At 32.8% G+C, this 13,322-nt stretch overlaps 1 protein-coding gene across 1 annotated transcript; it reads right to left on the bottom strand.

Moving 5' to 3' along the window:
• Positions 1-12,033: 12,033 nt before the first annotated feature.
• Positions 12,034-12,675, bottom strand: LOC126724728 (uncharacterized). The gene has a single exon (XM_050429101.1). The coding sequence runs from the start codon at positions 12,673-12,675 to the stop codon at positions 12,034-12,036; it is 642 nt and encodes a 213-aa protein (XP_050285058.1).
• Positions 12,676-13,322: the final 647 nt, after the last annotated feature.

The following is a 13,322-nucleotide window of genomic DNA, read 5'->3' as shown; positions in this document are numbered from 1 at the left end:
ATTCTTTTCTTCTTTTATGTCATAACTTCGTATTAAAAAAAAAAGAGAAAGAATCAAAGTAAAATATAGGAATAGTAGCTTTCATAAGGATCACCCGCATTTTAAGTTTATATTTATTTAATGGGTATGGATGGTAATAAGCTATCAGTAGCTCTCATGACACAGTCAGAGATTACTTTGAAGCTATAACCAAGATTTTTTTTGGTAAGATGGGGTCGTTGAATAAGAATTAAGAATTAGTCTTAAAATGACCAAACCTTTATTATTTATTTATTTTATTTTTGTTTCCTGAATAAACCAAACTTTTAACAGTGAACGGGGAGCGAACGTGAAAAAGGAATTTTAACTACCGTGACTTTGATCACGAGACAATCTCGCTTGATTACTTTTTTGACTTTGTGATGATCACATACCTGTATATATATTATTATATTTTCTTAATAAAGTAATTATTATTAGTAGTATTATGTAGATAATAATCACCCAAGGAAAGGCAACTATTGGAATTTACTAATATTATTTATCAAACAAAATAAATAAAAAGGCAGATAAAACTTTGAAGAGCCCTATTACGGGAATGTCAAATGTGGCATGTGGGAGTGGGAGGGACCATGCTCATAGCTGGCAACGATGTCAAGACTCAAGAGCCTCTTCCCTCTGCACTCTTGCATTTCGCTGACTTTCACTTCACTTCTATTCTTCGTTTGTCCTTTCAATTGATTTTCCTTTCCCATCCAAAAACATAATAAAAAAACAATGATTTCATTTCATTTCAATTCCCTGTATGTTGTGGGTAGCTAATTAGAACTGACAAAATCAATTTAACGGAGTTTTGTTATCAGCTATTACAAGTTTAAGTGATAAAAAATTTTGTGACTTAATTCAATCTCCATGGAATGAACTTGAATTTAAATTTTATTCACTAGTGTAAAAAAAAAAAATCATCTTTTTTTTTTTTTGGGTTAAAAAAAAAAAGAGAGAAAGAATAAGAATTTCTATACATATTAAGGTTTCAAATTTTTGGACTAAAATTATTATAGCATCTTACTTCATGAAATGGTTATTTCCTATTAAATGACATTATTATTTGTAGAATAGAATAGATGACTATTTTTTTTTAGAAAAAAAAAAAAAAAAAAAAAAAGACTTTAAAGAAGTAGATTACATAATTGAGCACTTATAAAAGTGAATTTTATATAGTATGAGGGTCATTTTATTTATTTATTTATTATTATTATTATTAGTAGTAGTAGTAGTTACAATAACAGGAGATTCAAATCTTAATTCTCTTATGTAGTAGGCTATACCATTTAGCTATAAGATGCTTAACAATAGTATTAAGTTTCTAATGCTTGTATTTAAGGAGAACTTATTTTATATATCTAATATATTAGGTCTCTGTCAAGAGTCTTGTAACTCAATTTATTAGTATCTCCTATTGTTTACAAGGGAGATATTTAAAATTCAAATCTGTACTCTTCTTTGTAAGTTTCTCCCTTACATAAAGGCAAGACCCACAAATGAGACTCACACCTTAATGTGAGTGAGGATATGATTGAGTACTGTGAATAATTTCACTTATTGAATGGTAGTGGCAAGTAACATAAATTGAAGTGGGAGATTTGAGCAATGACAATCTTATATAGTTCCAAATAAGTGGTTTTAAGTTTTTAGTGATATGAATATAACTTTTGCATTAAAACTTTTTTTTAGTAAATACCAAAACCTTTTTGTATTAAAATCTTTTATAAAGACACTTTTCATTTTTATTGTCCCAATGATAATGATAATAATAATAGCATAAAGAATGTTTTTTTTTTATATAGATATGATATTGTTTCAAACCTATGACATATGTTCCATGATAATTGTTCTTTATCATTAAATCAATACATCAATTGATTTTTAGTGTAAATAAGGAGTGAAACTAGATCTCTTATTCGGCAATGATGGAGTTTACTATTTAAGCTAATTGGAACTCATAATAACACAAGAATGTTAAGGATGTTTAAGTTTTAAGTAAGGATTTTTGTTTAATAAATTAAGTAAGGATCTCATTCGCTAATAAATCACATGAATCAATAACTGGTAGGATTATATATTATACATTCAATTAGTTCCTCAAGAATCCATTAGGAGTGATCCCAAAGGCTCAGGGTGGGGGCGGAATACTATTAGGTCATAAGGAGATTCATAGAAATGTTGATTTTTTAAATGAGTTAAAGTTAAGAAAATTAATAATATTGTATGTATGATCCTTTGTCCTTTGATTGATTAGGATGGCAAGAATAATAATGACACACACGTCATTCAGATATTTCTTTTGTTGGCAGCCAAATGATTAAGATGGCAAAGTTTTTTTTTTTTTTTTCCCCTATAATGGTAAAAAAAAAAAAAAAAATTCTTTAAATAATAGTAATAAATTTGTTGGGAAGGCAAACAAAAATATGAATATGCTATTGCGAGGTGACAAGTGTTTGAACAGGTGGAATATGTGTCGATTTGTATGAACTTGGCCAACCAGTGTTAAGAAAAATTCATGGAATTGATGATGACGCATTGAAAATAAAATAAGTTTAATTTGTTGACAAATTCAAATTGCAGGTGTAATGTAATGGGCAGCCACCAACTCACAATTAACAAATCGTTGGATGCACAACTGGGCCCCGCCCCTTTAGTTACGTCCGTAGTCGGTAGTCGGTTGTCGGTGCCCTTTACTCTCTTCTGAGTTCTGACCAAACTTAAGCTTACAACTTCTCTCTTATCTTATTCTTTTGTGTTACCAAATTATCCACGGATTTGTCTGCCAGACTGCCACTATCTGTGTGTGTTGATAAATTTAGGCGCACAGGTTTGTACAATTAGCGGATTTCTGTTTTAGAAAAGTTCCATATACTCTCCAACTGCAATATTACTGTGAATTGTTACTATTTTTTGTTAGAATTTTTCTAGAAAATATTTTGGTACTGTACAGTGTACACTGGTTTATTTACTAGCCTTAAGGTTTTTTTATTTCTTTCTTTTTATCCTAAAAAGTTTTATTATTGTATTTTTTTTTTAATGAAATGGAAATGAAATTTTATTGGGTAAATTCTTAATATTTACACTATGTTTTAGTTTAGTTCTTAACATTTTAAATGTGTCAGTTTAGTTCCTAAAGTTTTGGTATTATGTCAAGATAGTCACTGTCGTTAAGTGATTTATAAAAAATACTGATGTGGCTAATAATAGATATAAAAAATAATTTTTATGCCATCTCAAATGCCACATGTATTGTTGATGTGAAATAAACTAAAAAAGAAAAAGAAAAAACCAATTTAATGAAAACCTCACATGCAAAAATGTTAGACAAAACTGGGATCAAAATTCTTAAGACTCTATTTGGTTGGGAGAGAAGATAAAAAATGTTGGGAGGATAGAAAATATTTTGATTTTTCATCATATGTATTTGGTAGAGATGATGGAAAAGTAGAAGTGTAGACACCTTATTTTATACCCTTTAATAAATTTTAGTTCTCGGCCCCAATGATAAACTTAACATATGTTAACCAATGGTAATTAAAGTATTCTCAATTATTTAAAGGTAATTACAACTCAAAAGTGTTCAAATTGTTTTGACAATAATGCTGAAAAATGACATTTACTCATTGTTTTGACCATAACTTTTGAACCACAAAGACATTTTGAATCAAGCTTTTTGAATTTAAAATTAAACATCTTGGGCTTCAATTTAAACACAAATGTTGCCCAATTTGGATTTAAAATAAGTAAGTTATAGCAATTTGAAGTTGGGTCATTAATGTACTTAAAATCAAGTTCTGCGTACGCACCTTTGGGGTTGCAAGTGCAGCCTCAATTCCAGAACTTTATATTTTCATAGTTAGGGCCCAAAATCTTTAATCTTCAGGTCTTGAAAACTCTAAAAGGTCTCAAAAACAGTAATTTACTTATACACACGCACACTCACTTTATGCTTCCATCCAAAAACCTAGCTATAGAGAGAGTGCTTCCATGTTTTCAAAACTCTAATTCATCTTTTCTAATGACTCACACAACAAATAGCACGTTTTTCTAAGTCTAAATGACCTCATTAATTTAAACTATAGAAAAAAAAAATTGTATTGACTTTTAGATAAAGTAAAGGGGTAATATAGGAATTTTATTTATTAATTTAAAAAAAGACGACTTCATTTTAGGACATCTTAAAATAGAATAGATGATCAACAATTTGGGATGGAGTAGTTTATTAATATTTTTCTAGTTTGGTTATTGTGAGTTCATATGGTGCATGTTAATCTAATCCTAGGTTGATTATAATTTGTTCATATTGTGCTTGTGCCTTTTATTCATTATTGTGTTATATTCATATGTTTTTCTGAATATAGTTTATTTTCTATTCATGTTTATTTGTTTAATTGACATGATCCTTTTTTTTGTTATGTTAATATTGACTTGATCATAATTTTTAGGGTTTCTCATGTGTTTCTTTAGTTCTTGTGTTAGGCTCTTCGATTCGATCTAAAATGTGAGTTCTTGATATTCTGTGCTAAGAATGCGTACGCATCATTAAGGCTACATGCCCAAGATTTCTACCCTAGGTACACAAGGTCCAATATGCGTATGCACTCCAAACCCAGAATGAGTAGAAAATCTATGTTTTTACCAAATTGAGTGTTTTCCATGTGTTCTATGATTCAGTTTGATCTTGATTTGGGTTATTCAATTATGGTTATTTGGTTTCCATATCTTCCTTAGTTAATTTTTCCATGTTAGGTTTAATTTGATATTTCCTTATGTGTTTAATTTAATTGGTAATTTTTGTAGAATTAGTTTGATTTATGTTTCAACGTGTTTCCTTTTCTACTTTTATTTGATATTTGACTTCTTTTGTGTGTTATTTTATCTAAAGCATGAAGTATGTTTAGGTTTGGGATTGGAGATTACTTAATAAAATATTTTATTAAAGATAATCTATTAACACATAATGGAGGCCGGCCCATAAGTTGGGCGGTCTTGGATGCCTAGCTAACACCTTCCCAAGCCGTACCCTAATTTCAAACCCAATATTATCTAGTGTGTAGACCTATGTAAAAGGCCTAATATGCCCAATTTGGTTCTTAGACCTAAAGTAGGTGGTGACACTCAAATCTCTACATTCGGTCCATTTGGCTGAGGTGTATGCTCGAGGGGTAGAACAACATGTGCGTGTTAGTGTGCTCACAAGAAGGAAAAAAAATTACTATCAAGCCCTTAATGTAATTTGAAATAATGGGATAATAGGGGTACTATTGTAATTTCATAATCATGGTTATTTTCTCCTTTTTTTTTTTCTCCAATATAGATTTAACAAAATGGTAGGCTTGATGGAAAATCCCCTGCTTCACATCACATTTTCTTTTCTCCCTCTTTTCTCTCCAACTAAATAATGAGAGAAAAACCCCTTTTCTCCTTTAGGTTTTTTTTTTTTTTTTTTTTTGATACCAGATAAAAAACATTCATTAAGCATAAAGAGAATTACAAAAGCTAGAGGCTTATACAGAGTTTGGGTATAGACTGCAAAAGTGACCTAGAAAACTAGCAGCTTTAACAGCAAGTTCTAACACATGTGAGATAACTAGCTTAGATACAAAAAAGACGTGTGATCAGTCCTTGATGCTGTAGCTAATGTAGGTCTGAGATGAGAGTTTGATCTTGCCATGATGGGGTGCTGGTGTAGTTACAAATCTGAACTAGTCTTTTGTTGTTGCTCAATATTATGATTTTGTGGAATCCAAGATCTCTAGCCTTGAGAAGTGCCTCCTTTAGTTACTTCACCATTTTTCCATCCTCCCTCTTTTCACCCCAACCAATTACAACCTAAAACTCATACTCTATTTTTGTAGCCCAAATAGAGAAGGCTTAAGGGCATTGCTTGGAACCTTCAATATTAAAATAAAAGCAACTAAAGCTTATGGTAGAGTTGTGTTTAAGTTGCATGGAAGCAAAGCTACACTAAACTTTCCTCTAGAAACTGAGAACTCTTCTTTTGATTTTAATGTTACTGACATTGAGGTTGAAGTAAGTGTTGGTAGGAAAAGAAGGAAAGAGAGTGAGAGTGAGAGTCAAGATAGGAAGGAGATGAAGAAAGAGGTAATGGCTCAGAGTATTTCACTTTGAAGTTCAACAACTATTTTTCCATTAACGTCATCAAATTGGACTGGGTATGAGATTGTGATAGTAAGGGAATTTTTAGTGTGTTGTAAAATAGAGGAAGCTCAAAAAATTATCAAGATTGATTGTGAAAATATTTTAGGCTTGTGAAAGATCTCCAAACTAACAATAGGAATGAAAAAAATAATCCAAAAGAAAATAGATACAAAACACCAAGAATTACGTGGTTCAGGAATAATCTACATCTACTTGCGACGACGAGCAAATTTCACTATAACAAATTTAGGATAATAGAAATTGGTGTAGAGGCACTCTCACAAACCCAAATCTCAAATACATCTAAATAGCTCTCTCTCACAAATACAAAACCAAAGGTTCAAATACGAACCAAAGAACCAAATGTTCACAAATACCAAATACGAATACCAAATACGAATTGCACACAAACCAAAGAAAAAGCCATAAATCAAATCCAAAAGTTGCAACGCACCAAGAGAGAGCAAAACACCAAAACGTAGAACCAAAACCAAGCGGCAACAAACCTCTCTCACTATTCCAAATTACAACCCACAAATATCAAATAACCAAATGAAGAGAGAGCCTTTTTCTCACACACACTCTCCTCTCTTTCTCTCTAATTTTCCATAGTAGCACTATACTTATATAAGAGACTTGAGTCGGCTAATATATCTAAAACCAAGAAGAACCAGACTTCTTTTCCACACACAAAAGGAGAATTACTCATATTCCAAATAGAACTCAAAATCAAGTGTTAGACAAGTACAAGACTTCTGATAGAGTTTGATAACTTTAAACAATAGTAGCCCAAAATGAATAAAATTCCTTTATTATCCAAATCCAACAACAAGTCGAACTCCTATTTCAAGCCATATTCTACACAGTGTGCCTTGGTTATCACTATTATCTCCACATCATTCAATGGGATAGAAGATAGAAGATAAAATCTTTTAATGGTGCTTGTGGTATTATAGAGTTTACTAAAGTTTGAAAACATTAGAAAAGTCTCACATATGTTGCTAACATTTATGGAATGAAAGACTAAACTGAAAGTTAAGGAGGAGTGTAATTTGTAAATTTGTTTGGGAGATTTTTAATTAACATGTTATCCAATATCTATCTCTTTGACCTTTTTCTCATTGGTAGAAGGCTTGGTAGATCCAACATTGAGATGACAATAAATGTTATACTTAGGATTTGTTTGGGATCCACTTATTTTACTGAAATTAAAAACTTTTTACTGAAAGTATTATAGATAAAGATAAAAATTAGTTGAAATAGTATAGTGAAACCCATGAATAGTACCAAAAAGTGTAGTGGGGCCCATGACTAGTAGCAAAAATAAGCTGAATAGTAAAATAAGTTGGTTTTTTAATCTTTGCTAAACACACACTTAGAGCATTAGCATCAAGATGCATCAAGCTCAATAAATTTTCAATTTTTATTTTTATTTATTTTTATAACAATGAGCAGTAGGCTCAATATACTTATTAAGCACTATTCACTTAATACATTAAAAAATTATATTTTAATTAGTTTCTCTTTCTCTCTACCACACACTCTCTCCTAGATGGCTTCAGTTAGCGGGTGATCACAATTTGTGTTCAATCTGAGCTAGGGCAATGTTCTTTGTTAGGACATATGTGAGACTTGTTAGAAACATATGTTAGGTAAATTGGCTAATCCTTTGATAAAACGCACTTTACTTGTAATTGAGTAGATTTAGGATGAATTTAGTACTTCAAGGAACAAGAGTTCAAGTTTAGTATTGAAACCATGCAAATCTGTCCAAAAAACAAGTGAAGAAGTGTTGTTCATTAAAGCTCGACAAATCATATCTATTGAGGTTTAATGTTGATGCTCGACAGCAGCTTGACGGAAGCTGTATCTATTAAGAATTATGAAATTCAAATTTTCAGATCTGATTTTATGCATATTTATGTGTCTTTGTATAGGGTTTCTTTTCTCACAACCCTAGACATATAGAATGATTATTTTAAAGGCTGTCAAAAGGTGATGCAACTTGATGAAAAGTCATTATGCATGCAAATTGTGATCGTAGACAAAATTTGCCCCAGTTCATCATATTTTCTCTAGAAACTACTGCGTCTTTTTGTGACCAAGGAGTTTCCTGATTTTCATTGTTAGATGAACTGAAGAACTTTGCAGTCAGCATCTTCCTCAAGTTGATGTGTTAGTTACGTACTGGGATCCGTGCATCATTGGTAGTCATGTACTAGGATTTGTGCATTGAAAGGAGAGATTTTCACTACATCACAAGTTCAATTGGGTATTGGGATAAGGGTTCAACTGTAGGTTGGTATTAGATATTGGGATTCCTTTTACTTGTAACCATTTGTCTTGATAATAATGGATTCTCGTGAGTGGTGACCTTAAATTCACCCGGTGGGATTTTGTCTCGGTGGTTTTCTCCATTCGTAAACAAATCATCTGTGTCATATTTATTTTCCGTTGCATTTAACTTAGTTGGTGATTTGTTTGTGCTATCATGTTTATTGCTTGTAATTGAATCTAATTAATTTCACTTGGCTAATTAATTTGATAAGTTACCAAAGGGATCAATACATTCTTGGCCTATCATTCTTTGATATCCTATGGAGAATTTTGACTTTGGTTAAATACAATTTTGAGTTAAATAGCCCTACTAGTAGCTAAAGATCATATATTTGTAAATGATAAGGTTCATGTCTGGTTAGTTCGAAGCTATAGCATATTAGAAGCTATAGCAAATTAGTTAGAAGCTATAGCATATTAGATTGCATGTTGAGAGTTGGTTACAAGCTATTAAGCAGTAACAACTTAACAGAATTTGTTATTTAAGATCCGTTTGGATACCGTTTATTTTGCTGAAAACTAAAAACAATAAAAAAAAAAAGTTACTGTTCATGCGTGAGTTACTGTTCATTTGCTTAAATGCACTATTCATGTCCCATGAACAGGCGCTGGTTCAAAAAAAAAGAAAAAAAAAAAAGGCAAATGCAGCTCAAATAATCTGAATCCAAACACATACTTAGTGTCTGTTTGGCAAATATTATTTTTGCCAACTTATTTTACTATTCAACTTATTTTTGCTATTATTCATGGGTTCCACTGCATTTTTTTGGTACTATTTATGGGTTCCACTGTACTATTTCAGCTAACTTTTACTTTTATCTACAGTATTTTAAGTATTCATTTGGGATCCGATTAGTTTACTGAAACTGAAAACATTTTGATAAAATACTGTAGATAAAATTAAAAGATAGCTGAAATAATACAGTGAGACTTATGAATAGTATTAAAAAGTATAGTGAGACCCATTAATAATAACAAAAATAAGTTGAATAATAAAAAAAACTAGCTTGCCAAACGCACACTTAGCTAGTTGGGGTTACTATTTGAGTCCCTAGCTATAAACAACCCATTGTTGTACGTACTTGTAACTCAGTTTTTATTTTTATTTTTATTTTTTTATTTTTTATGAGAATACAAATTTTGGCCAACATGCTAGTTCCTAAGAGAGTGCTCTTAAAGAGTTGAATTCGCATTCCTGTGCTTCTAAGCAACTTAAAAGCTTTGGTTGCATTTTAATTCTTGCTTGCCTTTTGTTTTGTTTAAGTCACACAACTCAACTTAATTACATAGGAATTAGAATTTTCTCATTCTCATTGTTAACTTGGGCATTTCTCAAAAAGTTATATTAAGTTAGGTATTTATGGACCCCACACCATAGTTTCTTTGAAGTCAAATATTCACTTTGAGCTAGTAATAGCATCTTGAGAATCAAACATAGTAAAGAAATTTGAGACACAGCATGAACATTAAGTTTTAATTACAATTAATGGAGGAAGAAGCTTCTCCAAACCCGAGCAAGATTTTGATCTTGGGAATGCGAAGCTTTTGTAGCCAAAGTATATTCAATCACTCTGTTACTGATGGTTTTAATGATAACCGGTAGATGGACCTTCACCCTTTGGAGGATCTTTATAATCTTGTCACTTATTAGCATTAGTCAACTCACCATACCTTTACCCTATTCAATAAGGATAAGGTTGATGGATGCCTTGATGTTACTTGTTAGAAAGTTAGGAACACTCTGGTATTCCTTATAACTTGCATTGCCTTTATCGATACTCGTTTATATTGAAGATTTTAGTATAGCAATTTTAGTGAAAATTAAAGATAATTTTTGAGAAAATCAATGTAGAGATTGACGGCGTTTAACAGTACGCTTATGTCCACGGGTTATATAAGCTGCATTGATCAGTCTCGTGTATGGTGCATGGGATCCGTTTCAATCCCTTGATGATCGGCTCCTAAACTAATTAAAGACCCGCTTTATTGTTTGCAATAGAAAATGAGCCATTAGCTTCAGCAATCTAAAAGGATTAAAATGAATCGATTTAAGAGGAATGACCATCAAATTTTTATTTAGCTTAGGCCGGTTTGGGGGTTGGTCTCTCATTTCTGTATTTCACGTGATTAATTATGTTAATAATACAACCTATTTGAAATATAATAAAATAGAATTCAAATGCAAATGTTTCTCAAAATATTCTGCTCATCCATTAATCTTATTTAGGACTCCTTGTCCTTAGTAGCTGTCTTTTTTATTTTTAATACACCTTATCCTCTTGTAAATTATCCCTAATATAATCTACCTTGTTTTTTCCTTTATATGCTATGATCGTCGATACAACTTCATTAATCCACCCAAGAATCAATGGTAATTGATTTCCATGCTAATTACCATCCATCCAGAATTGATTCATATTAAATCTTACAAATTGATGAGATAGTTTGCCATTAATCACACAAAAATTAATATATATATATATATATATATTTTTTTTTTTAACTGACACAAAAAGTAATTCATTTATGGGTAAGATTTAAATACAGTATTTATGTTTTGTTTCTTAGGTTTCTCTTTTAACATTCTGTCATGTGGCTTTTTTCTCATGTGATGAAAGTGTATTTTTTTAGTTAAGTATAGTCACATGACAAAATCTTAAGAGGGAACTTAAGAAGGTACTATACATTTATATATTATCAGTTGCAGATATATGTCATCAAAGACAAAACTTAGATGCTGTTTGTAACGACCCAAGGAAAAACGCTAGCCACATCTGCACTATACCTCAAAAGAACTAGTCACAATTGAGGCTCCTTGCAGTTGTTAATAAAACCCAGTTCAACCTAGTAAATACCCGATGTGGGCTCAAAGACACTACCCTACAAAGTGGGTCCTAACGAGGACGTTAGGGATTTAAGTGAGGAAGATTGTGATGCTCTAATTTGATTGATTGTGTGATGTGTATGGGTGTGTAATGAGTCTCACATCGGGTATTTACTGGGTTAGATTGGGCTTTATTAACAACTGCAAGGAGCCTCAATTGTGACTGGTCCTTTTGAGGTATAGCGCTGATATGGCTAGCGTTTTTCCTTGAGTCGTTACAGATGGTATCAGAGCCATGCCCTAGCCAGTAGTGTGGGCCCCACATGCAAGGACGCGTGTGCCTGTAAGGGGGGTGGATTGTAGTGACCCAAAAAGGGGTTCTTGCATTCCATGGAGTCCCACATCGCTTAAGTGTCCTGTCTTCCCACAGTTATAACAAGCCTTTCCTTCAAAGAAACACGGCTTATCTCCATGAAACCTTCCACATGTAGGGCAAGCATTCAAACTTCTACCTTAGCATTCTAGGGTGGATTCTTATTTTCTGGCTTATTTGATGATGAATTACTCTCAGATCTCCCAAAAGATCCTTTCTTGTTCCAATGACCTTGAGCATTGCCTTGACGAAAGCCTGTCTGTCCAATGTTTTTAGGTGGGTTCTCCTTCCTAACATTGTTCTTGAAATCTTCCTACAGTCTCATAGCTCTCTTAACTGACTTTGCATAATTATCAACCCCTGATGCAATCAAATGGTGTCGAAGTCTCTCATTCAACCCCTTTTGAAATCTTCTTGCTTTCTTCGACTCAGTAAGGATTAAGTGGGGTCCAAAGCAAGATAACTTGATGAATTTAGCAGCATACTGCTCAACAGTCATATTTCCTTGCACCAAGTCAGCAAATTCCCTCTCTTTTCGTTCTCGAACCACCTCAGGGAAGTAGTTATCATAGAAAACCCCTTTAAATTTCTCCCAAGTGATGGGATTTTTCTCAGTGTCCATTCCCTCCAAAATGGCTTTAGCGGATCTCCACCAACGCTTAGCTTCTCCAGTTAACTTGAAAGTTGCAAACCGCACCTTCTGAGAGTCAGTGCAATCTAAAGCTTCTAATAACTTCTCCATTTCCAAGAACCAATTCTCAGCTTCTGTAGGATTTGGCTTCCCATCAAAGGAAAGGGGATTCTGCTTCATAAAAGTCTCAAAAGAGCAACCAGCCCTTGCCTTTACTCTACCTGCGCCTCTACTAGCAACATGGGCCAACCTGTCCAACAGTCGGGTAGCAGCTTCATCCAAAGGATCAGTGCGTGTCACCCTAAGACGTTCATTATTTCTCATGTCTTGAGTGACTTTAGCTTCAGTATCAACCCTTGCTTTGGTTGGCCTTCGCAAGGTGTGAGATTTATACAGATCATAAGAGCTTGAAGTACTTCTTTACTCAGAAGGAATTGAATATGAGACAACGAAGGTGGCTTGAGTTGATTAAAGATTATGATTGCTCAATCAATTACCATCCAGGCAAGGCTAATGTGGTAGCTGATGCACTTAGTCGGAAGTCTTCTGGTTTCTCAGCTGCCTTGTTAACTACTCAAAAGGAGATTATTAAGGACTTGGAAAGGATGGGAATTGAAATTGTCATGGGTGATTCCCAAGTCTTTATGGCCAATTTGACAATACAACCCACTTTGATTGAGAAGATTAAGAGTTCACAGGTTGATGATGCACAAATTATAAAGATCATAGAAGAAGTACAAGAAGGGAAGAGACCAGGATTTAATGTGTCTAATGATGGTGTTTTGAGGTTTGGAAATAGACTTTGTGTGCCAAATGATTTTGCATTAAAGAAGGAGATTATGGAAGAAGCCTATCGTACCCCATACTTAGTGCATCCTGGTAGCACTAAAATGTATCGCGATATTCGAGAAACTTATTGGTGGAATAACATGAAGAGAGAGATAGCTCAGTTTGTGGAGTAATGTTTGACT

Source organism: Quercus robur, chromosome 5, assembly GCF_932294415.1.
Source record: "Quercus robur chromosome 5, dhQueRobu3.1, whole genome shotgun sequence".
NCBI lineage: Eukaryota > Viridiplantae > Streptophyta > Magnoliopsida > Fagales > Fagaceae > Quercus > Quercus robur.
The sequence above is the reverse complement of the archived record's forward strand: the minus strand, read 5'-3'. Positions and strand labels throughout refer to the sequence as shown.

Coding starts and splice junctions, on each gene's coding strand:
- LOC126724728 (XM_050429101.1), bottom strand. CDS start 12,675: ATGAGAAATAATGAACGTCTTAGGGTGACACGCACTGATCCTTTGGAT.